Below are 27,593 nucleotides of genomic sequence, written 5' to 3' on the forward strand. Positions count from 1 at the left end.
ATTCAACATCTTAAAGACAGGCTTTCCTTAGTGTATATATGCACAAACTTAATTGTTATTTAAATAAACTGAGTAATTGTGCCTCTGACTTGAGATGACAACGCCTGTCTTCTCTTATACAAGTCAACTAGTATGACTTCTTTTTTTAAATAAATGCAAATATTTTCTTACTTCTAAAACTGTATTTTATATTATTTAAAAAGCATTTTTAAAACTTGGTACCGATCTTTTAAATTTATTTTCAGAAGAGCCCAGCAAAAACGTCAAATATTGCCAGTTTCCTGAAGTACATTTTTGCATAACATCTCCCTATTACAAAAGTCAACTCTCTAGCCCAAACGCTTTAAATAGTTTTAAATATATAGTGCCAAATTTTATATTTACAATATATTCTGAAGGCAAATATAAATCTTAAGTTGTGCTTGTAAATACATACTGCAGTTATTAAATCTACTTCTGCTTGGAAAGCTACGTGCTACCTTCTAGATACCACCGATCAAATTAATCACTTCTTTATAGGTTCTGATGTTGAATTCACATTTGCCCTCCATCATAACCTCCTCTTTCATCAAGTAGTTGAAGTGGAAGCTATAAAACTTTTAAGGACACTTAAGCTTGTGAGTTTCCCTCATGGTCCTTGTGGTTCAATCAGATGTTGCACCTGGTACTTTAACAGTGAGATTCCTTCTGGTATTGGTGACGTGACGTTGTTGAGCTAGGAAGGAGCGTCCTGGGCCATCTCTGCAGGCTCCACTACTGCCAACAAGTCTAGCTTCCATACCTAGTTTCTGGAGGGTTATGCTCTGTAAATGAATTAGATAATACTTAACACTACAGCAAAACAGAAGAAAAATGGGTCATCTTTCACACACAAAGCTAATGTTTATTTATTATGCATAAATAATTGCTTTTTATTTTATTTCTAATATAGCCTTGTGGTGCCATGCAAGGTATAAACCAATGCAGAAGTAAATAAGATTCATTCATTACAGAATGTTAATTTTAGTTCACTGTGAACTTGTTCCCTTATTAAGCATGACATTTAATTTTACTTTCATTGTTTGATTTCCCTCCCCAGTCTGTATGAAACTCTGTGCTTTGATTCAAACGAAAACAAACTTTCTCTAGTCCTTTTCATAGCAATTTAACGTTATAAAACACTTTGCAACAACACTGCTGTAGGATGGCTCTGGCTTCACTTCACAAACACTGTGCTAGACACCGCACATCTAAAGCAGGAACATGAAAATCTTTGGAACTATGGTCTCTCTTGGTCTCATGCCTAAGAACCTCAACAGTAACAAGTGCCTACTGAACATTCAAGAATTTAGCTTGATAAATTCATAAATTCTGTAAACTTATGATAGCAAATGGTACATCACGATGGCAGTCATGGCCTATGACAAATTTTAAGTCTCCTGTTCCAAAGCACCAAAGACAAATAGAAAAGATTGAACATAATTTTACGGAATATTTGATTGTTATATTATTTTCTCTTTACGCTGCTGTCAAGCATGTTGATGCTGGCATTTCCCAAGTTACCTCAACAGTACTGGAAACTGTAGCTGGAACTCACTGAACTTTGCTAATCCTGACTGCAGGCCAGAATGCAAGTCGAAGAGTGTGATCTCATTTTAAACTGGAACTCTCTCATTTGTCTCCTTTTCCTAGTTCAATGTTTTTAGGCATGAGGCCATGCTAACCTGCAAGCTGGATATTTCAGACAAGTAGATAAATTACAGGCTTTCTGTCCTAAGCACCAGTTTATAGCAAACTTCAAAAGAAAAACAGAGATGTAAGATTTAATTGCCACACTTAGCAAAACGTGTTTCTCTGATTTATAAGATACCTCCAAGTGAACTTTTGACCCACCTTGTTATACCATGCAGTTACAATTAGCTTTTCCTCATAATCACGTAATTTAGCAATTTTGTTTTCTGTCTGGAATGAGACAGAGAAGAATATCAATTAAAACACAGAAATAATCTGCATAAACTTACTTCAGTCCACGAAGTGAAATAAGCACACGCAGCAGAAATGCTTAAACATGCAAAGCAGCTAGAAGGCTTACAGATGTAAATAAAGATACTTCCTTAAATGACAGAAATTACAGGCTACCTCAAGAAACGCAACTTCTATTTAAGCCTAACTGCTTCAGCTTTGCAACTTATTTTAAAGCTGAGAAAAAAACTACATGGAAAAATGAAAAAACATGGAAAAACTACATGAAAAAACTACAGGGTGTATTAGAAAGTCTATAAATAGATTAGCAGTCTCTCTTCACTTTAAAGTGAGGAAAACTCAAAAACAAGAATGTACCCCTAGCTGCAGAATATTCTTATTGTATTACTGAATTTCTATTCTGTGTGTCCTCATGTGTCTTGCCCTCCACATCTCTCACCATTGTTGTTGCCTCCCTTTGGACATGACACAGTCTTTTAATATCCTCCTTATACTGTAGCACCCCAAACTGCACACAGCAGTTGAGGTGAGGCCACAGCAGCAGAGAACACAGCAGCACAGTCCCCTCGCCCAGCCAGCAGTGCCATGCTTGATGTATCCCCGGGTGCAATTCGCCCTTTTAGCTGCCAGGGCATACTGCTGGCTCATGTGCAAGTCGTTGAACAAAATCCCCAGACCCTTTTCCACAGGGCTGCTCTCCAGCCTCTTGTCCCCTGGCCCATACATACAGCCAGGGCTGCCTGTCCCAGGTGCAGAATCCAGAGTTTCTCTTGTTAAGTTTCATGTGGTTGGTGATTGCCCAGCCCTCTAGTATGTCAAGGTATCTCTGCAAGGCCTCTCTGCTCTTCAGGGAGTCAACAGCTCCTCCCAGTTTAGTGTCATACCTGCTGAAATAACTATTCTAACCAGTCCCATCGGGGCTGCTATAAAACTGAATGCAGCATTTCCCAGTTTTTCTTCGCCCTTGGACTACTGCCAACATTCCTTTCAGAGAAGCACAGGCAAGCAAATTTTCCTGCATTAACGGGTTACACTCTTCTGGTTTCAAGCACTCCAATATACGAAGTCACTAACAATGGGTCTATTAAACAAGTCATTGCCCTAATACTTAGTCAATCACACAAACTAAGTTACATTACTACTGAAAGAGGTCAGACTCCGCACTTCCGTACAAGTTACTGTATTGAAGCAAAGCCATTAGGCTAGTGCAGTTTCACTTAGAGCTTTTCAGAGTTTAAAAAGTACCCAAATTAGTGTTTCGGGTGTACACAGAAAGACTATAAAAAAAAAAACTTAAAGCGCCCAGACAGATTCATGCTATGATAAAATGTTAATTTAGCTAAGCTAAAAATCCCTAGGTTGGATGGTCTGCACAGTTCCTAACTGAATGCAGCACTGAAGGGCACTGCACCATGAAGAAACAGTAATTTGATTGTCTGATATCTGAGACAGCAGAACATGTAAGAAGTTATTATTAAATATGCGTAAATGTTTACCTCCAATGCTTCAATCTTTTTGTCTCTTTCTGTTATCTGTTTTCTGAGTGACATAATTTCTGCTGATGCTGGATTTAGCTTGGGGTCTAAGGTTTTTATCACCTGTACAAGGCAAAACCAATACATTACATGTCAGCTTTGCACCTCATTTGCTCACAGGAGAGATACAAAAGCAGACCAAACTAGTCAAGTAATCAGGATGAAAACCAGGCTTTCATACAGTATGAAATAAGATGTTAAAAGTTATTGAAGAATCATTAATGCATCTCATGGTTCAGGCTGAACAGTGTTCTCTCATACATTACACTGATTGCAACTGAGCAATTTGACCAAAAAATGCAACATGCAGCTACTAATTTTAGAGGGGAAAGGGACAGGACAAGTCAATGTGTTCAACAATTTGTAGGAATGTATATGTTCAGAAATATGCCGCTCACATTTCTTGCTTTCTCAAGGTACATTTTATATCTTTCTTCCATTGCTTTCATGTCCTCATCTTTTTTTCGCAAGGCTGCTTCCAGTTCTCCAATCTTCTGGGCTGTTTACAGAGATCATTAACAATGACATACAAAACAAAAATAGACATGGTACTTAAAACATTCCCTCTCCCCCCAAAAAAAAGAAACAAACTTCAGTTACTACATAATTTCCCCTCAAAGTTCTTATTTTTGTTTCAGCTGTACCATAAGATCTTAGATCTGACCCCAAATTCCCATTTTGCAAGGCATCGTTCAACAAAACAATACCCTCACGAGGCCTCCTTATGCACTTATTTTTTCCCCCCAGTTTCAGGTTTTAAAGCTACACTCTAGCAAAAAGCCTTATACCGACAAGTATCCCATAGCCAAGTGGATAAATTAATCATTTCAGAAGAAACATAACAGGGGGGAAGGGAAAAAAACTACTTACGGTTCTGACTGACATCAGGCTGCAGTTCTGCAAGAGCAGCCTCCTTCTTCTGTAACTCATCATGAACTTCACTCAATTTTTCCCTACAAACGAAAGACTGTACTAAGGATTAAGCTTGCAACTAATACCACGCACAGTTAAGAGATGACAGTTGAAACTTGATCATAGGAAATGTGTAAGCAACAACTTTAAACTCCGGTGATTTGTTTGAGTTTAAATAGGAATATTAGTATGCATTTTTGAAGAACAACAGAAGTTGTGACTTTCAAATTGAACCTTGATTACCTAAAGCTAGAAGCAAGAAAGTGGGGAAGAAAAAAAAAAAAAAACACCAAAAAACCCTTCTAGCATCTCTTTAGCATGATCTACAATCTGATGGAAGGATAGACGTATTTCAGAGGAATTAAATGCATTTTGAGTACAACAAGAGTGATGGTTTTAACAGTCTGTTATTGAATCAAAATGGTAAACTGCCATTGGCAAAGAAGAGATAGTTAAGTGAATATTACTGTAACAAGATTATCATGACTGGAATAGACAAAACCTGAATGCTAATACTTAACTCACTACATGCATGGGTTCTCAAGACAGTGACTTGGAAAAAACAAGACATCGGTATGAAGATTTAGGCAGTTTATGTGCTAAAAGAGTCAAATTATTTGGCATAATTAAGTTATTGAGGATGCATGTGTCATACTTACATATGCGCTGCCAATTTCTGCTTCAGGTTGCTAGACTACGAAAGAAAGTTAAAATTCAGTTAATTTCAATACTTCACACCGCACAATGTTAAAAGTGTTCTTACAGATGAGCCTAGAATATTTAGCACACCTAAATTAGCTAAGCCAAACATAGCTTCAAAAACTGCATTTTTTATGCATGTCTATAACTGCATTCATGGTATCTGTCTGGTGCAAAAAGTAACCCCAGCATCTTCTTTCTTTAAAGCTATCCTTCTCATTATAGCATCACTTAATCCTACAGTTAGAGATTTAAAGAAGTAAAACATAGAAGAGTTAGTTTCTTAAAGAAGGGGAAAAAATGGAATCACACAAAATATGATTCTTTTCCAGTGAAAACAAATGGGTGGTGTATTTTTTTTTGATACAATGTAATAAAGCAGTTTCCAAGTTTGCTTACTCTTGCTACAACATAAAGATATTTTACACCAATGAAAAAAAAAAAAAAAAGAAGAAAAAGAAAAAAGTACCTATCCAGAATCTTGCCTTCTTAGTACATAGCAGAACTAAACGCACCCACAAAAAAGAGGCACATCTAAACAAGATGTGATGCTATACTGAAGGATTTTAAACAAAACTGGTGTAACATATTCAAGGTCAAGAAGCCTGAGCATTTACTTACTCCTTCTGTCTTGGATCCCTGCTCCTGCAAAGTCTTCTGCAGATCTTCAATCTGCTGTTTTAACTCTCCAATATGCTCCTCGTTTAGCCTTTTAGGTAGAAAAGCCAAGAAAAGCCAGTTAATACCTATCTTAAATAGATCATGGCACAGTAAGACTTTTCTTCTCCATGCTTAGATGATAATTTTGCAGAGGGTTTACCCAGCAGCACTTAAGCCACAAAGAAACTGATTTCAAATTCTTTTAGTCTGACTTCAACTTCTGCTGAAACAAACATTTGGCAGCTTTATTAAACATTTTATAATGACATACCCAGAATCATTTTAAGGTTTAAGTAAGCTTAATTGCTCCTAAATACTCACATCCTAGTAAACTGCTTTCAGCATTCATTAAGTGATAGAGAAATTCAGACCATATCCCTGCATTATAACATCATTTGTTTGCATTTCTAGAAATAGAGTTTATATCCATTCTTGGTCTCCCAAAAATCAGAGCTAAGAGCATCCTATAAACAACAAGTTCCTTCATAGCATGCTAGACACAGAACTGCCAAGTTTTACAACACATTTAAGCTTTCCTTCTTCTTTGCCTCATTACCCTTTCCTGTTTTTTTCACGTTGTCGAAAAGAAAAAGGGTAACTGGCTTCCTGCACAGTACCACGCTACAGATGGAAGCCAGAAGACCACTCTGAAGGGCCAGAAACAACATTTTTCTGCATTTAGGATGCTGTTTCACCCATTACCTTTTCTCAGTTTCTAGTTCATTTACTGTCCGACGCTTTTGCTCCAGCTGATTCTGGAGCTCCATAATACGTTCATTTTCTGATCCTTCCTGTTGTAACAGAAGCATCTTATTTTCATGCTGCAGCCGAATAAACATTTCTCTGAAACAAAAAGAAGAACAAAAAGGTCATTGCTGATTAGGAAATAATCAGAGGTAATATTCCTGTTCTGTCTAAACTGAGCAAAATATGTTCCCCTCAGGAATACACTCAGGAGAATAACTCAATTTTTGATTAAGTGTAACTTAAAATTCTCAAACAATACACCAGGTTTTGAAGAGAAATGAGAAAGGTTTAGATTATATAATTCCAAATTCAAATTTTATTGAGCCTTTATGTTTTACTCTGCCAGAGTTTCACAGTAACATTAGCTAGCCTTTGCTATTCTGTCTTACTTGCTGTGTGTACTGTTTGTTTGTTTTGTCTGCAAGCCAAAAGATGAGAATTGTTTCAATCCTTAAATGGATATTTTCAAGCCAACCTCTACATAAAGGAAACTGACTTAAAAAAAAAAAAAAAAAAAAAGAATGCAAATCAGTTATGTTTTTGGGAAATAATTATTAAAAGCTACATGGGAGTCTAGAGAAGCATCATGGAGAGAAATCTAAGTGGGAGACAAAGTTGTTGCTGAAAATACTGAACTCACATGGAGATGGTTAATATTACACCGCACGCATAAAAATCCCCAAACTGGCGCAATGTTTGTGTGTCTTACCTATATTCTACCGGCAGAATTTCAGCAGCAAGATTATCGTGGCTTCTAACACGAGATGCACCTGAAATTGCATGAGAAGTTCGTTTGAACAAACATACAGAAATAATTAACATACAAAGAAAAGCCTCTGAATATAAAGCAATACCTGCTTGAGTCAGATGATCCTGCTGCATCTGTGAATACCGGAGCTCTTCATTAGTCTCTTTTAATGCATCACACTGCACTATCAGTCTCTAAGAAAACAGAGATGAAAGTAAGTCACACTGCAACATTTTAGGACCAAATAACACTAATAAGGACTAGTACTATGTATTCTATGTATATATGTATTCTATGTATATATATATCTATATCCATAAAACAAAAAATATGAAACTTACAGCACTGATTTTCATTAGATGTTCATATAAGCTCTCATTCAAGACACTTACTTCTTTTTCTTTGATTAAAGCTTCATGTTTTTCTTCAAGTCGTTTCATCTCAAATGCTAGCTTATCAGCTCTTTTTGATTCTTCAGACAGCTTGTTATGAAGTTCCTGGACCTTTTTATTAAGAGAAGACATTCAGCACATGAAGGTTTCAACATTCTGTCTTTAAGAATTATGTTAGAACCTTCATTCATACCCAGTTTAGCAAAAATAAACAGCTGATCCTCCAAGCTTTTGCATGTTTTGTGTTTTTTTTGTTGTTGTTGTTGTTATTAATTAAGAGGTAATGAGCTTTTTGAATGATTTAACAAGTTCAGGTAGCTCCTTTCATTATTGCAGGAGTTTAATGTTTTATTGTTGAAATAAATGCAACTTTCACGGTTTAAAGTAAATTACCCTGAAGAAAGTTAATATTACATGCATGTCATCTCAGTAATAGCTGAACAACTTCTCCCCAGGAACACAAGTTACCTTGGTTGAAGTAAGTAAGTAAAACCTCCAAATCATCAACAAACAGTTGACTGAGAGGGAAGCTACAGTTAAAATTGCTAGCTTGACTCTCTTTCCTGGTTTATTAAAGCAAACTGCAGAATATGAGGGAGTTTTCAGAGAGAGAAAGGTCTAAGGGGGCAATACAGGTTAAGTCCACAGCCCATCAAATTAATTTTTGTTGATGACATCGTCATCAATTAAAAAGCAACTACATTTTTTTTGAATGATTTAAATCCACGGCCTGTTAGATTAAGCCATTCATTGTTTCTGTTGATTTTTTTTTCCAATTAAAAATAATAAAAGTATTTGCACTTAAGTAAGAATATCAAAAGAAAAAAAGTAACATCTTAAGTATAGTTGCAGTTCTACCTGTCTTTTGTAGGTTTCTAACTGGGCACGGGCTGCATTGGCTTTCTTTAGTTCATCTTCCAGACTGACTGTATTGTGCATATACATCATGTTGGTTTCCTGCAGAGATTTGACTTGTCTGCGGAAGTCATTCAGATCCTGTAGCTTTTTACGATATACCTCAATAGTTGATTCCAGCTTACTTGCTTTGTCTGCAGTAGCCCTTAAAGAATAAGGAGGAATTAGCAAAGTATGTTTCTTCTAGAGAGACTAGAGTCAGATTCTTCTTTCATGCAAATTCAAGCAATTTTCAAAGGCAGACGCAACATGCTTAAAAGCAGAATTAAATCTTACTGCTTTATTTTGCTGACCCTTTGAAACAGTTCATGTAAATGTGTGCACCCAGCAGCGCATCCAGTCATTGGATGGACCCTCTCTAGAGGCAGCTGGTACTTGCATTTGTGGCAACACTGGCCTGGACACAGAGGGTAGGGAAATACTAAGAGTTCCCCCAACATTTACGGACTTGTGTGTATTGGCCATCCACACGATACCAAAAGTTACGTCAAAGTTCTAGCTGCACATACACTTTTCTACATCAGAAAAGTCAGCCTCTTGACAGCGTAAAACGTTTTCCTTAGTAAAAATGTCCCCCTTAATAAAATGCACATTCACACTCATACAAAAATTTCCTAATTCATCCAGAACTTAACTTTCCATTGCACGTGAAGAACAATATCTGTACTTATTTTACCCTGCGTTGCAGAAGAATTCTTATACTAAGAAGAGGTTGTGTGTAAAAGCTTGCATTTCATCCCCGCTTTGTCAAGGGGCCTTTTTCGAACATTTATTTTAGACCTTGTTTGGGTAAGACCCATCCACAGAAGTAATAGCTGTAAAGAATTATTTTGAAATACAAACCCTTAGGTTTAGTCATTAAATCCTGCCAATGTGGAGAAAAAAAAAAAAAGAAAAGAAAGCTGTGTATATTATATACCTAAGAATATCATTTTCGTCTTTCAGTGCCCTAGATTCTTCTGCCAAAGAAGTCAGTTCATTGTTTCTGTGTTGCAGTTCAATCAGTTGTTTTTCTAGATCTTCACAATGGACACGATAATCATCTTTTGCAGCTTCAAGCCTACCAGATCAAAAACAGGAAGTCTATTAAGAATCCATATTCATTACATATTTTGCTCATGATGACCCATTTAGTGCTAGAACTATTAAAGTAAGAAAAGGGAAACCTATTGATTTAAGTTGTCAAAAAAGGGTACTGTAAACTTTTGACTGTCTACTTGTTAAATCACAATGGATTCTGTACTGCAAATGTATGATGTGATATTTCAAGGAATCACATGATTTTTTTTTCATAGGAATTACAAGAAGAAAGACTAATATGTGAAAGAAATCAGTGCATTAAGGAGACTTTTTTAAACACAAATCACGTTGGTGCTTATTTCTGCTTTCCATCACCTTTTAAAAAAGTGTCAAAGGGCCACAATACTGTGATTACAAAATAACAGCTTTTTTTTCCCTTCAGGGTAAAGGCCATCTTTAAAATAGGTTATGTTAATACAGTAGTAGAAAGTTTTTATAGCAAAGGAAATTAAGATGGGAAATCCTTAAGGGGTATCAGAAAATCTTGTGATGTATCTGACATGACAAGCAAGGGTTCTTTGAAAGAAAAATAAAATGGTTTCATACCTGAAGTTTTCTTCTTGAAGTTGTTCTAGTTGCAACTGTGCATGAAAATACTTTTTTGCTACCACAGTATTTGGATCATCAATAGAGTCATCTAATTGCTCTAGTCTGTCATTCATAATCTCATTTTCTGACATCAAGCTGTTTTTTTCATCCTGAAGGGCAGCCACCTAGCATAGATAAAACAGCATCACCGCTGTAAGACCTGTCCAACCAGAAAGAACTAAAGCAAGACAGCAGTATATCACCAAATTAGTTTATGAAAAAGGTTGAGGGTTTAGAAACTTTAGAATGTAATTTACACAGCATACAGATGCTTTAGTGTATGTAAGTTATGAAGCACTAAAGGAGAAGTCCCTCTTAAAAAGAAATTTTTGTAACTGAAACCATGGTAAAGGCTTACAATGGGATATGGAGAGAAACTAGTACTTTTATTAAAAAGGATACCATGGATGCCATACAAAAAAAAAAAAAAAGTACTGGTGTCAAGGTTACTCTCCATCTTGCTTGTACTTAACAATAAAAAGCAGGATGGCACTGGCTAGCACACTAACACAGTACTGCCGTGCGCTCAGCAGTGGATGGTTGCGCAAGAAGCAGTTTCAAGCGCCATAAGCTGGTAAGCACACACGCAAAAGAAAAAACCTGGACAGCTTCATATAGAGCATGCATTTTTGGCAACAATCAAACAGGTTTGATACTGAGTGCTCACAGCTAAGCAAATGAGAATACAACACTGTACTGAAACAGTCAGTATATTAACAGCCATAAAATGGGGAAGGATTAAGAGGCTAGAATCTTTAAAGTTTTTCTAGTGAAAGCTGTTGTGTTAATTTTAACATCCTGTCAAACATAAGAGCGTGTAGCACGTGTTAGTTAACTGGCATTTAAACAGGGACAATACGCTTTTTGGGTTATGCTTTCCTGAATCATAAAGAAAACCTACCTTTCTTATATTCTTGGAAAATATCAAGGAAGACTGAGACCTTACAAGTGAATTTATTAAGAATTAGTTTAAATGAGAAGTGTCAATCAATATTATGGCTTCAATAAGTAAGTTAAAAATATATATATCGTGATGACATTACTAGATAAAACATCAGATATAGCCTAAACAATGCAACATTAAGAAACAGCTTGTTTGTGATCATAATTTAAAACTCTATCAAACAGATCTAAGAAACAAAACCGTAATTCCTATACCACTTCATTAGATGCTGGCTCTCTAGGTCCACTCCTTTTTAAATACTGGATATCAGCTTACTGTATACATGCATGCACAAACACCTGTGGGTAAAGAACATATCTGAGCCTTACTCAACATCCTTCTTACTGTTCAAGGCTCAGCCACTCCTTAAACATGCAGAGAATTCACATTTTTTGAATAATTTTAAAAGAACACCTGCCCAACACCTCCTAAAAACAACGCTTTCACACAATTCAGAGCAAGTTTTCCATTTTTTCTCAGTTCCTTTCTGATAGTTCTCTCTTCTATTATTTCAGCATAACAGAAGTAGTATAAATCACTGGACCTCAAAGTCAACACAAATTATGAAAGTGTATTTAAAAAAACACATCATCTTATTAAAGAATTACATTGCCATTAACTCATCTGTTTATAATCAGCAGTACCTTTCCCCCAACATCTTTAATGCCTTCACCTGGGCCACACTGTTATAAGCACCTGGGTTTGTTTAACCCATTGTTTTTGAATAGAGACATTTCTGAAGGAAAAACTTGTGGGGGGTATAGGAGAAACCTCAAGATATCTCCACTGAGACATACTAAGTCTCCTAATGGAAGCAGAAAGAACAGGTAAATTATTACCAAAACTTCTAGAAGTAAGAACATTTGAATAGTGAACACAACACTTTGAAAAGTTAACAACTGTAATCTGCAAGCTCAGCTGTCAGAGCAATCCTCTTGCACATTTGAAAGAATGGGTTTTCTTCTGCAGGGTTCTCCTCACAAATACTTTTACACCTTTGCTTTCACCAGGAACATGTACTATTATTTCAAGAAAAACAGAAGTAAAATACTAGTTTAATTCTAGAAAGATCTTCCTTTGCATCTGCAATTAGCAAGGAGAGCTCCTTTTCTAAACATATTGTACTATTTCAGTTGTTACTACACTATCTGCAATAAATTTAAAACTGGCCTCTGGATTTATTTAATTTATTTTACATAGGTTCATACAGCTAGTATAGTACTCTGGCTCCTATAAGATGTCATGCAAATGTTCACTTCATACAGAATCAAATCTGAATGAACTGCCTTACCACACTAACCTCTTTTTATTCCCAGAGTATAGGGTCATAACATAGGAATAAAACTTAGGGCTAACAAATGTGTTTGTTGTTTTTTTTTTAATTATTTATTTCTTTTTAAAAAGTCAGTTAACTTAAAGTTAAAATTAATTAAAGTTCCTTCTTATTGTTATGAAATCCTTTCTCCTTCCTCTAAAGAGACTGGATTAACTCCTGTATCCATTAAAAGCAAAAGTAAACCTATTATCAGTGTGGTTAAGCAAGAAATAATGAAAACGAATTGATCCTATTTTGCCAAATATGCTCCACATTAAAATTGCATACAATAAAGAGTTTTTAAATTTTTAGATAAATCTGAATCTTTCATCAACAGCTGTTGGAAACAACATAATTTTCCTATGATTAAATCTAATGACTGATTATTATATGAACTGCTTTTTTTGGATACAGTTTAAAGGACTAAAGGCAGCAGTGACTAAAAATGGAATTGGCAATTGTTAAATCCATGGTAACTTTGTTTTCATGGCTATTTGCTACTAGGAGTAAACAAAGGTAGAAGATGAGGTCCTTTGTCAACTCTTAATGCAAAGGTTGCTTCAGTTCACACTTTCATCAGGACACTATTTCCAGTAATTGTATTCTGGAGAAGAGAATGGCTGCTCTTTCCAGAAACAGACAACTTTCTAAATCTTAAATCACAACCACTACATATTAAATAAGCTGCTTGCTGTTTCTTACCTGCAAATCTAGCTCTTGACATCTTTGTGCCAACTCTTCTTTTTCCGCTAGTGCTTCTTGAAGATCCTCCAAAGCTTTTTTAAGCTTTTAAAGAACAAAGACAGTGAATTAATTCTGGCTTCCACAGTGTCTCAATTGCTTATATAAATTGTTTAAAGAAGGATATTAGGCATGCACATAGACTTAGAAACCCCCATATACTGTTGGATCATGATCTCTGTTCATTTCAGCCACATTTTAAATCTATACCACTTGTAATAAATGAATTATTGAAACTCAGAGTAACATTCAGGTTCAATACAACAACTTATGCTAGCAGCAAAACAAAGAACACACCCAGCAAGAACTGTATTGTCGCAATTTCCAAGTCCCTGCCTGTTAAATGCCTCCTGCTCATTGGTTCGCATATGCTCAGTAACAGAAACTGTAAGACTCATGTACATGGATGAAGTCTAAAACCTGGTTCCCTGGCTTCCTTCCTCTCAAAATTAAATTCACTGTCAACACAGCAAGATCTTTCCAAATTCAGGCTTACACTGGTCAATCAAAAGTTACTCCTTTCATAAGAGAAATACAGATGTTCCTTTATGAGCAGACACTTTTACAACTTCATTATACATTCACATTAATAAAAATTTTCATGACCTCTTAAAAATAGAGAAGCATTTAGCCTGATACAACTGAGTCTTGATGCCCACTTAGCTCTTCTGGCTATGTAGGTTAACATTGGCATGTTCTACCACATCAAGAAAGATTACCTAGCTTTCACTTCATATGTTGTAGAGAAGCTGTATTAGAACAAACCTTGCTACCCACTTCTTAGAATTAGCACTGAAAATGATACCTTATGGTATCATCTCAGCCTACACCAGCATGTTGCTCTGCCCTTTGTGAACCACTGTGGTTTAATACTGTCAACACTAACTGGAACACACCAAGCAGTTTGTGCAGAGAGGAGACAACAATGAAATTTATTGTTGAATGTTTTTCTTGTTGTTGGTGGTGGTTTTGGCTGATTGGTTTTAAAATTGGAGAGGAAGAGCCGTCCTCTTCATTTGGGAGATGGAAAGATACTGACTAGTGTTCAATCTTAAGCTGTAACAGCTACAAATATTAGGCAGTTACCTGCTGTTCCATTTCAGTTGATGTATCACTTGCAGATGGACCCATCACTTCCTTGCTCATGAGCTACAGAAAAAGGCCACAGGAAAAAAAAAAGGTTAAATTAGAGGTTAATATTCTGCAAGTTTGCTGTCTACTGAATATCAGCTGTATTTTCCATCATTTCCCTCAATACATCAAAATAGATTAATAATAATAAAAAACTCATTGTTTGTAAAAGCTTTGAAGAAAATCTAGAATAACAGGGCAGATTTCTCCTCCTTGATTAAAAAATTAACCAAGTGTGAACAGTAACGTGTTAATGGACGAATATATCCCCTGCTGAATTAATTGCTAGCCCCCAGTCAAGTTAAAAGGGAGCAGACCAGAGAACAGGATTTCACTCAGTGAATTTAATAGTTATCATGCTTCTTTGTGTCACTTACGCTAATTGTCATTAAGCACAAATGGGAACATTAACACAGCTCTCACAGATCTCAAGTACAGAGATATACATTGTATGTTTGACAGCAGTTAAAGGGCTTTACTTCTTACTCAGGAATTAGAGTTATTCATAAGACTTCTTCAGAAAGTTTGATTAGTCATAAAATAAACTATTATTTCTACCAATAGGGCATTACCAGCTTTAAAACCTGCATAGCTAGTTTAAATCTCTAAGTTTTAAAGCCTCCTACCAACTCCACTGCTATCTGGAGGGATGTGCAATTACATGTTACATTTTCTTCAAACATCAGTATTGTAGTTCTTGCCTCCTTCCACACTCTCCTGAGCTTCACAGCCCTGAAGCTCACAGATCTGTAGAGACTGTAGAGATATGCTGTAAGCTGGATCACTGCAACAATCCAACTAAAAACACAGGAAAATGGCAGGGGGAGGGCACCATGACAAAAACAGAAGAAGTTCTGCTGGGAGTTCATAAATCAGATGCTGGAATGACCTATCAGAACTATGCAGCCTCACAAACTGTTGCCATCAGCATAGCCTTGGGTCCAAGACCATAACACTGGGACAGAAATTTCAGAACCTGACTTCAGTATAAACACCAGCTGCTATGAGATAGACATCTTGCGTGAAACAGGAAATATTAAGCATTTATCATCTCCACAAGTTGAACATTTGGGCATAGGAGACTAAAATCAAAACCCTTTAGCTGGAGTCTGAGGTCTCTTGGTTCTAATCCTCCCAGACAACTTAGTCAAGTACTTAGGCTCTTCACAGACATTTATTTGGATTAAAGAATGCACAAAGATCAACAATTGGATATACAAACTTCTCAGCTGACATTAGGCTACGAATTATTACTTACCTCTTGTATGGCTGTCATGACAACATGCTGAACAGACTCTTCAAGGGTCATGATATTCTGTATGTGTTCTACGAAAAAAAAATGTTGTGACTCATGATACAGACATCATAATGGCTTGAATAACATGACAGCTTTTTTTTTTTTAATAAAGATCAAGAAGTTATTCTCTAAAATGCTGTTCTTTTTACAGTGCTATTATTAAATCAACATCATTATTATCCAATAAAACAGTAGATACATTATAAATTCTTAAGTGAACAAATTTATACTATGTACAATAGAGAAAGCAGATTAAGATATCTTTCTTCCACGGTTCTTTTTCTAATAACATACCTATATATATGTATAAACATAAATTATTGCAAAGGATCAAAACCCTTGCAATTGAGTTAATGAGGTATAATGAAAGATAGTTACTTCTAGTATCTTCATTCCCAATGCAACCCAACTTAGCATACTTCCTAAGCATTCTTTGATGAAATTATTCCAGACTACTTAGGAATTGCAACTGTTCTACCAACAAAAGCATGCCAGGATTTCTTAGCCATCAGAGCATTAAGCATTAGCTCCTGTGAGAGATTATTATCTCTACAGATAGATAAAAGACTAAAGATAGTCAAAAGGCAGTTTCTAATATGAGTTTTTAATTTGATTTGCTTAATTGGCATTTGCATGGTAAGTTTTAGGTCTTGGTACTTGTTTCACCAAGTAGGAATAACCTCTCACACACGTATTTCAGACTATTTTCACCCCGTCTTGAACATAATTTGAGTTTTATGCACAGAAGCAGAAAAAATATGGGAAAATGAAGTGAAATCCTGTTTCAGATTAAGTATGCAAATGCAGCATATGAACAATTGAGATGTTCTGATACATAATAAAGAAAATAATTCTATACCTCTTCCACCTTAAGAATCACTACACCCTGAAGCAGTCTGCTGTTCATCAGAATAAGGTAGTCCATACCTTGTTTCCTTTCACAGTTGACTGCACAGCCTAGAATAAGCTGCATAAGTCTTCCCAGTTCCGTGGGATCCGAATTCTCAGATATCTTATTTAAGTCAGGGATAAGTTCTTCTGAAATCTGTTGACCCAAAAACTGAAAAAAGATGAAAAGAGTAAGAAGGCTTTTGCTTTCTCACAACATGAAAATGTGTTACCATGTAGGAAATCTGAAGAATGAAGAGGCCGTTAAGAGATTTGTTATGAAAAAACTTATAGAAAGGAAAGATTTTAAAGATTAAATGCAGAGATACAAACAGAGTATATAGTATTAGATCAAGAAATACAAAAAGACCTAAACAAATGTTCTTGTTTGTTACAGGGCTTCATACATGAAACCGAGGTGTCACAAAACATCTCTTCTGGGGGCCAGGAAAGATAGTTCTAAACTTCCTCTCCTAAATCTTTATGTGTGCTGGGGAAAGGGGAACTCAGTGCAGTGCTAGCCAATGACCTTTACCAAACTCTGCACCTATTTGCCTCTGAATAGGTCTAAATCTAATCTGAAGTGAATGGCATTAAAAATATACTCAATCCACTCAGCAATTATTTATTGCCATGAAGTTATGCAAACTGATAAGAGTTCATTGAAATTGCTCTAGCAAAAACACAAGTTTTGAAAATGCACTAACTGAGCTGTTTTTAATGACCCCTTGCACAAGAAAATAGTGGTAGCAGTAAGTTAAAAATTCCTACAATAGGCTTCAAATATTAGAGATAATTTTTTTCTACCAGCAAGATAAAAAAGAAATTAAAAATGTTCTCAAATTCAGTTTCTCCCAAATCCTTCAAAAACCTTCTCATAAACCTAAATATACCCAGAGCGCCTCAGACCTGACAATACAAATGGCTCAGCACTTGGTATCACAACTAAGGCCAGGTGAGACCAGGAAGCAGGAAGATGATCCAGCTAGCTTTTCTACACCGTACCTATTACATAACTGCAGTCAATCTCCATACTACATTAAACAAATGTTTTCTGTTAGTGGGTTGTTGTTGGGCTTTTTTTTTTTTTTTTTTTTGCATTTGTTTACGTCACAACACAGCACCCTTTTATGGCTACAACACAGTCCTGCATAAGTGAGAACAAACTGCAATCCTTCCTGTACCCAGGGGATTCATTATTTATCTACCAGCTTCCAGGTGAGTATCAGAATAAAGACCAGGATTGCTAAATGCTCTGTTGTGTAGAAAAGGATTTGAACTTCACCAGACAAGAGCAAATATGAATATACGCCCAAAGGTCTGTAGGATGCTGTAGTTCAGCACTTCTGACATGTGCCTGGGCAGCGACAGAGACGTGGTTTCCAGATTATACTCCTACTATCTAAAGTAAACTGTTCAAGCATGTGTATATATGATATGCAAAATCATATCACTTGTATTAGCACCAGACTAATTTTATGTTCATTCATACCTCCCATTTAACTGGATAATTATCACATACTTTCTACCCAAAAAGCCCTTAAAATAGATTAATTAGCCAAGGGGAATAAAAAAACACCCCAAAAATCCAGGTCGAAGAGGAAAACATCTATTCTTTAGAACAATTATAAAATTGCTGCTTTTTCCTTACCTCATGATAGTAGTCCATAATTCCTTGCAGTATCTTCTTCAGATTACTAGACTAATAGATGAAAGATAAGGTTATGGGTTTTTATTAAGACTATTGATTTCACTGTAATTAAATAATTTACAATCAAATGCTTACACAGCAGCTTTATGAGTGGACCACGTAATGACAGGGGAAGAGAAACACCACAACAGAAAATCCCCATGCAACAATATTGGAATGCAATCAAACTATTGATAGACAGTTCAAGAACATTTAAAATAGCCTCAAAAAGTCTGTGCTTAATTCTGATCAGTAGTTTTTGGACTGCTAGATACACTCAGGAAAGACACCATATCCAACCCCACAAAATTTTTATTAACTTCAGCACTGAATACCTACCTTTATTCTCCAGTTGTCACCAACATCTTCTTTAATGCGATTTAGCCAAGATGCATCAAACCAAGCAACATCTCTGAAATGAAATTCAATGATGAAACATTAATAAGCACGCATTTAATTAAATAGCGTACTAGACACTTAGCATTAAATCATCAGAAAGTTTAACTAGGGTGTCTAATGAGGCGTGAACTCTTGGAAATTGCAAATTATACTTATGTCACAGGGAATTTCCATCCTACTGGCTGAATTATGATACTATCTTCCAGGGCAGGAAGAATTTCTGTAGATGTTCAAGCTAGCTAAACTTGGTAACACAAGTATGTACAGGCCTTTATCATGCTCAGTTATTATCTTAACAAGTGATCGCAGTGCCGTACAGAAACATTATCATTTGAAAAGTGCTGTCATTAAGTTTGCTACCTACTCTTATATATTTAGATTCTTCTACCTTCACTACAGTTAGTCAAAGGCACTTTGCAAGAAAAAAAATCATTTTATCTACTTGTATTTCATATTTTTTGTATCTCTTTGGCTCCCTTGGGTAGAAATACATTCACTTCACCATCATAGGCAAGCTGCTGGTGGGGGGACTTTATACACACTGAATTGCCAAGAAGCACAACCACAGCGTACCTAACTGTATCTCAACTTTGACATCACACCGTTTATCCCCGGCCTCAGAGCACCTAATAAGAGGCAGTTATTATCCCTACATGCATATCAACCACTTGCTTGTAAAGAAATTTGCCCGAGGCCTGTGTCAGCCTAGTACCACAAATATATGCTAAGCCAGAGTTCTAGCCTCTAGACTACACCGCTGCTACAGACCTTCGCTTGTAGCACTGCTGATGTTTCCTATGCTAGTGTCCTGACGTGGCAGTTTGACTGACACACTACTTTAGAAATAGTGGCATCCAGCTAGTTAACTGACACAGTACAGAGATGCTGGGAAACGACCCTCAGCAAATCTTCACTAGGCAATCCTCAAACAATTTTTGCAGGCTCCAGGAAAAGAGTGAGCTGTCTTTATGCAGCACACTTTAAAAAAAAAATAAAAGTGTCAACTTGAAAAAAAAAGTTTAACTTGTTAAAGTTTAAAAAATAATTTTTAGAAGTAATATCTTAGTCAAAAACATATTTTCAGCAAGGAAGTGGTAGTTCAGGCTTCTCTTTTGTTATGGTCATCACCACCAACAAATGTTGCAGCAATGACTTGTTTCAATCAAAGAATGGTGGTGTAATCCTCTCTGAGGAAACTACAAATTTCAGAATGAATGTGTCACCCAGTCCAGTACCAATTGTCATCACGCCAATAAAAATGGAATTTATTTGCTTTTGTTTGGTCGACTGCAACGGCTTTTAATAGTAATGGACCAGTGCTGCTGAGGTTTCCTGGTTCTTTTTTCCACACAAATAAGTTAGCACTTAAATCTTGTGTTCTAAGTCTGCAACAATTGAGCAATCCCAAGAGGAAGACAGCACAGAGATATGACTTTTGAACTTTTAGTTCCTCATTCCACAGAGGCACAGATTTCCATGGATACCTGTATCTTAGGTATACAGTTGATTTAAAAAAAAAAAGAAAGATTGTAGGTTTTGCCTAATTACTCTTACGTATGAATTTAAAACCACAGTTAATATCTCCTCAACTTCTTCTCCACTCTATCACATTATTATGTAACTAGTATATCATCTCCCAAATAACAACATAAAGTCATACTTTATTTTCTGCTATCAACCATCTACTCTAAATTTGTAACTATAACATAAATGTTTGTGTAGGAAATGTTTAATTTAACATGACCATGCATGTTAAATAGAAAAGCCTCAAGAAACTAAATACCTCTTCTTGGAACTTAAGTATCAACTTACATTTGATGAAGTACCTGTGCCATGGCAACCCCATTAGTCAAGTCTTGAACATCCCTGCAAGGTGCCACAGTATTGAACGTCTGCAACTGAGGAGGGAAAAACATTGTGTTTCTTAGTCAGACAGAAGGACAGCAAACTAGTTATCATTTTCCTCTTTAAGACACAAGCATTTAAAAGTATGTCTTTCTACTTCAGGCAGCCTGAAATCCTTTTTGAACTACATAGCTTTTAAACCAACCCAACTGTCTCAGTATCTGTGACTGCTGATTATAACTAGTCGCTTAAAAAGTTAATATTACTACGCTTTGCTTTTCAACACTAGTCTTTATATTAGAAAGCAGATTATGGAACAATAATCAGGAAAGTAAATTCATATTTATCCATTCCTCAGATTATGTTGCAGCACTTAATTCTAACACTACCTAAACAAAAAGTGGCATTGGAAGAGGGAATGAAGACTGATGAGAAAAATACATATACATAGACATCATTTCCAGTCCTTTACTACGTGCATTTAGTAACAGAAGTCACAACACCAATAGAATGCCCAGAGATTATCTGGGGATTAAGAATGAAAGCAGAAAATTATGCAAAACCACTGTAAAGTTAATGCAGTTATCCAAGAGCTACTGTACACTTCAAAGATATGAAGACAGCTGAGAAACACTGAAGCATTTGAAATGGTGCAAGCTGGCAACACAGGAATTCCAACATTGCTCTAACGATGTTCCTATTAAAATAGGCAACTTAAAATATTGCTGTATATCCAAGAAATTTCTATTGTAACATCTACTATACATTTTTCCCAGGTATTCATATATATTTTTTCTGGTATTTTACAAGCATCACACTACCTAACGTTTAAACACACTGCTGGATGCAATTTTACCCCATCTACATATTTCTGCCTAAAGATTAAGGCAACAACCCCAGTTTTCACTTTTCAGCTCTATTATAAAACCAGATTACAGATCAAATTAGTTATTGGAAGTTTATTTATCTATTCTACACATATTATTATAAGTAATCTTTGCATTCTGCCCAGTGATTCTAGGTACAAGTATAATTAAAGTCCCTTTGTGCTATGACTACACAAACAAGGTTTAGTTCCCACCCTAAAGATTCAGATTTATCAGCTTGAGTTTCTTGCAGCTACCTTCTCCAAAAGTAACAGCAGGGAAGAATATCTTCATCATTTCTACATCGTTACAGAGCACTGCAAGGACCATTGGCCCACCAGACAGCTCTATACACAGTAACCAAGAATCCCATCGTCCAGTGATACACAGGCTGTAACACAAGTACAATACACAGCCGCAGGCAGCTCTTTTATCAGGCTACCAAGTTCTACATGCAATTCTTATAGTTTCAAGGTATACAGCCTTAAGGCACTGAGGTACCCAGGTTCTTAAGTCACTCCACTGACCGTAAAAAGCAACCACAAACTGCCAAATATTTCATCAGGCTCCAGGAGTTTGTGTCTTGGAGAACCCCTGGAGAACAGACAGGGTATTTGCCTTTAACAGCTCTCAGTGTTGTTTTCTTCCACGAGCTTGGTTGAAGCACTTCTCGTAGCCCCGTATCAGCACTCACAGACCCTGCAGGACACCCCTTCTCGTTAGAGCTGCTCATCTGCTGGCTTCACTTCACACCCCCTGCTTCTCACGCGGAAAGAAACAGCGAACAAAGTCTTCCCCGGCTGCATTCTCCAGAAACTCAAGTCTGTACTGAGCTTTGCCACAGCCACCTCATCCTCCTGTGTCATTCAGGGACTCAACAGTCCTTGGTTACTCAGGAAAAGAATTCCTGATAAGCTTTATTTTAAGTTCAGCTTTATTTAGCACAATGGATAAAAAGGAGAAAGTTTGCTGTTAATACTGTTAAAAGGTTTCTGTTGGATAGAATGGAAGGACGAACAAACCTTCATAATCTCTGCCCACTGTGAAAACTGACTTCTGGTACTTATTGTGCTCACGATGTCCTAAGCCACCTGTCCATCCCATGAGACCTTCCTCAAGCACCCTGTGACACTTCAGCTTTTTCAAAAGCCACCAGTGAATGACTTAGTCAAGTGCATTTGGGAAATGGCACTACTTGGACAAGAGTGGCAGAGAAGTATTGTTTCCAGTTGTGAGAATCTGAAGCAGTCATTTGCTGTGTTGTTAAGAGTGACCAGAGACTCTGAATATTGGTTTGCTTGCTTCAGAAACTGCCTAACTGAGCCCAGAAGAGAAATATATGCAGACAGTTTTTTTTACACTTGTTTTTCAATTTAAAGAGTCTTTTTAAAATCCCCTATTATGGCAAGCGACAAATCGGTAATCCCTTGTAGGTTACATAAAGGATTAAGTAGGAGCACACAAAGTGAAGCAGCGGTGACTGTCAGCACTGGTTTCTAATACTATAGCAGCCTTAATGCCAACTCGGGAGCAGGCACAGCAGCTCACAGAAGTCAAGACCAAGCATGCCAGAAGTCAGCGCTTTATGGCACGACACTGCAGCGCTGCCACTTGGATATACACCCTTGTAAACCTGAAGAAATTGCTAAGTAGGGTAACAGGTTTTCTCATTTCACTTCTCTGATCAAGGTCATCCAAGCTGGTCGAAGCAAACAAAGCCTTAGGAAACCTTGTGACGCACAGCACTGCGCTGCGCACACCGGTACCTCCAGGAATACAAAGAGATAATTGAAATTAAGCAAAAAGCAGGACCAGGAGTCTTAGTTTCTCCCTGTATTTGAAAGTTATATAAGCACCCAGAAAAATATGAGAGTAGAGATATTAATCATGGATTCTCCAAATCCCATGCCAGACGAGCCACTTACTCAGAGCAGTTTCTTAATATATTTATAAACCAAAAAAAGTTGGGGTGTGGGGAGGAGGTTGGCAGAGGCAACTATAGACTTCCGGATTGCAGCAGAGCTATTTTGTTCACATTTGATTAGTTTTTCTAAAAATACAGCCTTAAGGACATGCTTAAGTCCATTTCACGAATCTAGCATAATCACTCCCTGTGCTTGCTACTACAACAGAGGCAGATATTTTTCCTCACAGACATACAGCTACTAGATTCAAACTATGCATTTGAAAACTTAATTTTCTATCATGCAACACTTACTGCCTTTTCTCTGCATCTGCTGAAGGTTCTACCGTTGAACAGATGTGCATCAAGCTGTGTATGTATTCACAGTGTCCAGCAGAAATCAAGAAACCTACCCAACACAGGTACGCCCTAAGTCTCACCCAGGAGACCCAGGGCATTTCACACCCACACTACAAATATTTTAAAGTAACAGTAATCACTCCCACTCCTAACCCCAGAACTGTAATGGACCAACTCCGCCACAGAAACGTTAACGTTACAAATGCTGCTGGTGCCATTTGGCACTGGAGTAGGCCACAACTGCAGTGGGAAAATCCTCCGGCTCAGAACATTACCACCCATGGAACACACTACTTGCTGCTGGCAGCCGGCTCTCATGTAGCATTCAATCACACTAGGACCGATGAGCACCTTGACACATTCTACAAAAAGGGAAAAATAAAAGCCACCCACTCTTTTGCAGGTTCACTTTTATAAAAATGTCTCCAACAAACACACCAAACCTGTAACCCTGTTCCTGGATCTGGAAAGGATGAACTAGTCCCACCAGACTTTCAAACTCCTTCCTTTCTGAGACACTTTACAAATTGTTCTCTCATGCAGCTTCTAATTTATGTATGTGAAGCTTTGGGTTATACTTGCTCAAATGAGATTTCTAAAACACACTTCCAGAAGATCATAACCAAACAGAAACAAAATTTTCCTGTAAACAAACCAGTTAAGTCGGTTTCCATACCAGCGATCCGAAAGAAGCGCTGCAGTTTTGCCAGTCGCTTCCATACAAGCAAGATCAAGCCTTTGCCATGACATGATTTTTATTAACCTTTGGATACAAATAGACTCATGTCACATTTCTCACATTTGCCACCTGTACCTCTTATGTCCTGCACTTCACACACCCTGCCTCAGATTTTAGTAGAGGAGCGTTCCTGCAAACTGAGCTATGGGGGAAAGAGGCCATACGGTAACTTGTACTTGCAGTGCCCAGGTATGTGTCTTCCCATTCAGCACCATCCCCCCTTCATTAAATGAATAGTGATTATGGATGTGTGATACATACCCGAACACCCACACGGTGTAACACTGCAGCATACATAAGGCGAGCACACGCCTCACCAACGCTTTAAGGCATTGCCATTGGCTGGCCATAGCCCTACAGAGGACGTTTGCAGAACCAACCCATGTGTAAGAACCCGCCTCTAGTTTGGGGGCAGACACAGAAGACTTGGAGAGGTGCCGTGCCAGAAGACATTCAAGGAACTCTTACTCTGCCCCATAGTACTGCATCGCCAGCCCCACCAATGCAACTCTTCCGTGCCTCTCCTACCCAGGGATGGAAAACATTCAGGTTTACTTCACATCTAACAAACAGTTTGTCTTTCTGACTTAGAAAATTGTTTCTGCAACAACTTCAGGCTTGCGAGTTCAATCTCAACACATATTCCTTGAGTCAGTTTTTCTTAGAAACTCGTACACGTTCCCTATATAGTTTAATCTAACTCCACTCCATTTTTCTGTAAGGTCCACAAAAATTAAATACAATCACATTAGATAACCAATTAGATTGGTTAGATCAAATAGATAACATTTTTATTCACACTTTCTCTTTCATCTCTGGGTAACACATGTTTTCTAGTACAAAACTGCTAATGTTAAAGAAAAACCAGGATATAGCAGCAGAAACACAGAAAGTCACAAGCAAGGGGAACAGATCTTGGTAATATTAAAGAAGCAAACTGAAAAACCTTTACTGCTACAGAGATCTAGAGAACCCTCTTCTCTTCAGAGCGTTTCATTGCTCTCTCCCTAAATACCCAACTTCAGAAATCTTTTTTTCCCAAGATTCAATTTTCTATGAAGATCAATTTGAAAGGACTTCTGAAATATATCTTTATTAATGCTTGTTTTTTACTAAGTTGTAAAGTAGGTCAGAGAAAGAAGGTGTTAGATCTAAAGCTACACACCTAGCAAAGCATCTGCCAGGTGTTGTGTACAGAACGAGAACACACGGGAGTTGGATGTTGATTTACACTAACAACTCTGTACAATGCCCTTTCCATTTAAGGCTTGACAAAGTTATTTTAGAATTCTCTTTAGGATCCGTTATGTGGTTAGAGATATGTACAGTGACTATACTAAAAGGACAATTAAACGTAATACATTTTAAAGGAGGAATTCTAAAAATAAATCAGCTGAGCCCTGCTGAAATGATTTTGAGATACAGTTCAGGACTGTATTTGCTCAAGTTCTTTCACTGGTTTATTTTGCAATAGAATCATGATAGAGTTATTTTTAACTGATTACCATGAGGAAAAGAAGGTTAAACAGCCCAAAATGAGAAAGAATAAATAAATATCTCTTATCTTTTAATCTAACTGAAGAGAGGTAAGCATAAGGTGGCTGAAATTCTAAAAACCAACAAGTTGTTAGGGGCATTCAAGGGCACCAAAAAGAAAATGGGAGGAGGAAAAGAAGGCAGAAATTGTTTTCCAGTGTTTTATGACAGACTGAAATGCATTAAAACTGCTGTATTGTCATGCAGAGAAGAAAAGGAATGGCAACTCTGATACATGCTGCTATCACATTTGCCAATTTCATTCCTGGATCTCCACAATGCTTCTCAAATGTTCTCTTCTCTCCTCTGTTTACATTCTGCACAGGAGAAATACCTGTTATTTCTAGAGAGGCTGATAGTGCCAAGTATTTCTGGCCTTTGCCACACGAGTTCTGTGTAACACAGCTCACTCTCTCCTAAAACATTGGCATCTGCAAGACTAAAATTATGGATGAGCACAGAAGAAACTCGAAAAGGACAAGGGACAAAGCAAGCGAGCCCGACAGCTGAACCCAAGCAGAACGTGCTTCTCGCACATGCAGCGACACCCACGTCAGCACACTGCACCTGGCTGTGAGCAACGCTCTGCCCAACCAAAACCTGCAACCGAGTCCTGAGGTTTCCACTCCTGTCAGCCGAATTAATTGCGCGTATTTATTACTATTGTTAATTACAGAGTGGTTTCCCCATGGAAGCCACAGCCACGGAACCACAGCTTGGGCCTACAGGCTACCACAGGCCCTTCTGCAGGCTGCCAGTCCTGCAGGGGCCTTTTAGCGGCTGGAGAAGGAAATTCATCGTGCGGGCCCTGTCATTACAGCCCTGCCTTCACAGCCTCGCCCCCAACTCACCATTTCCTTACTGCGGGGGCCCCTCAAAGCCTCCCCGGCCCCACAGGACCCCTCAGGACCTCCTCAGCCCCTTATGGGGCCCCTCAGCCCCTTATGGGGCTCCCCCAGACCCTTATGGAGCCCCCCGACCCCTTGTGGAGCCCCCCCCAGCGCCTCACAGCCCCCTCAGGACCCCTCACACTGCCCCCCCCCCCCCGTCACCATGGCAACGGTGCCCTCGCGCCGCTCCCAACGGCCGCCCCCTCACGAGCCTCCCCCACCCCTCCGGGCGACGCCGAGGCCGCACCACCGGCCAGCCCTCGACGCCCCGGCGGCGGGAGGGCCCGAGGCGGCGCTCACCCAGAGGATGAGGCTGTCGCAGAGCCGCAGGTCCGCGGGTTTCGCCTCCATGGCGGCGGCGGCCGGGCCTCCCCGCCGAGCGCCGCGCCGCTGACGTGACGGGCCCCGGGCGGAGGGAGGGAGGGGCGGCCCTGTCAGCGCCCACACCCGCCCCTGCCTTCAAACGCCCGGAGTGGCAGCGGGATGGACCAATCACAAGGAGGAGGTGGCACTCTCCGAGCCAATCGCCGGGGGGGATTCGCAAGGGGGCGGGAACGCCGCCGCTCCCTCAGCGCTGCCCGCCGGTGTTAGTGGTGCCCGGGCTGCGCCCCGCGGCCGCCGGTGCTGCCACAAGATGGCGGCGGGGGCCGGGCTGGGGGGTCCCAGTGCCACGGGCTGTGGGGGTCAGCGTGGCTGTAACGGCCTGTAAACGAGGCGAAAATACCAATTAAAAAAAAATCTTTAAATTCGTTCTGTTGGGGGAGGCAAAAGGTGGAAAGTGCTGAAGCACAAGCCTGAGGAGAGGCTGTCAA

At 38.3% G+C, this 27,593-nt stretch overlaps 1 protein-coding gene across 1 annotated transcript; it reads right to left on the bottom strand.

The window, feature by feature from the left end:
* Positions 1 to 204: 204 nt before the first annotated feature.
* Positions 205 to 27,132, bottom strand: HOOK1 (hook microtubule tethering protein 1). The gene is made up of 22 exons (XM_032192470.1): positions 27,082 to 27,132; positions 20,455 to 20,540; positions 18,583 to 18,655; positions 18,205 to 18,255; positions 16,593 to 16,725; positions 15,627 to 15,694; positions 14,324 to 14,386; positions 13,199 to 13,282; positions 10,197 to 10,363; positions 9,490 to 9,630; positions 8,514 to 8,715; positions 7,656 to 7,766; positions 7,370 to 7,457; positions 7,225 to 7,285; positions 6,471 to 6,611; positions 5,730 to 5,817; positions 5,069 to 5,103; positions 4,368 to 4,450; positions 3,896 to 3,996; positions 3,459 to 3,560; positions 1,873 to 1,941; positions 205 to 803 (listed from the first exon to the last, which is right to left on the bottom strand). Exons 1-22 carry the CDS (start codon positions 27,130 to 27,132, stop codon positions 645 to 647), a joined length of 2,157 nt encoding a protein of 718 aa, XP_032048361.1. The 3' UTR covers positions 205 to 644.
* Positions 27,133 to 27,593: the final 461 nt, after the last annotated feature.

Source organism: Aythya fuligula, chromosome 8 (assembly GCF_009819795.1).
Source record: "Aythya fuligula isolate bAytFul2 chromosome 8, bAytFul2.pri, whole genome shotgun sequence".
Taxonomy (NCBI): Eukaryota; Metazoa; Chordata; class Aves; order Anseriformes; family Anatidae; genus Aythya; species Aythya fuligula.

Coding starts and splice junctions, on each gene's coding strand:
- HOOK1 (XM_032192470.1), bottom strand. CDS start 27,132: ATGGAGGCGAAACCCGCGGACCTGCGGCTCTGCGACAGCCTCATCCTC. Junction 20,541..27,081: donor GCGACAGCCTCATCCTCTGG/GTGAGCGCCGCC, acceptor TTCCCTCCTCAG/TTGCAGACGTTCAATACTGT. Junction 14,387..15,626: donor TCATGACAGCCATACAAGAG/GTAAGTAATAAT, acceptor CTTTTTCTGTAG/CTCATGAGCAAGGAAGTGAT.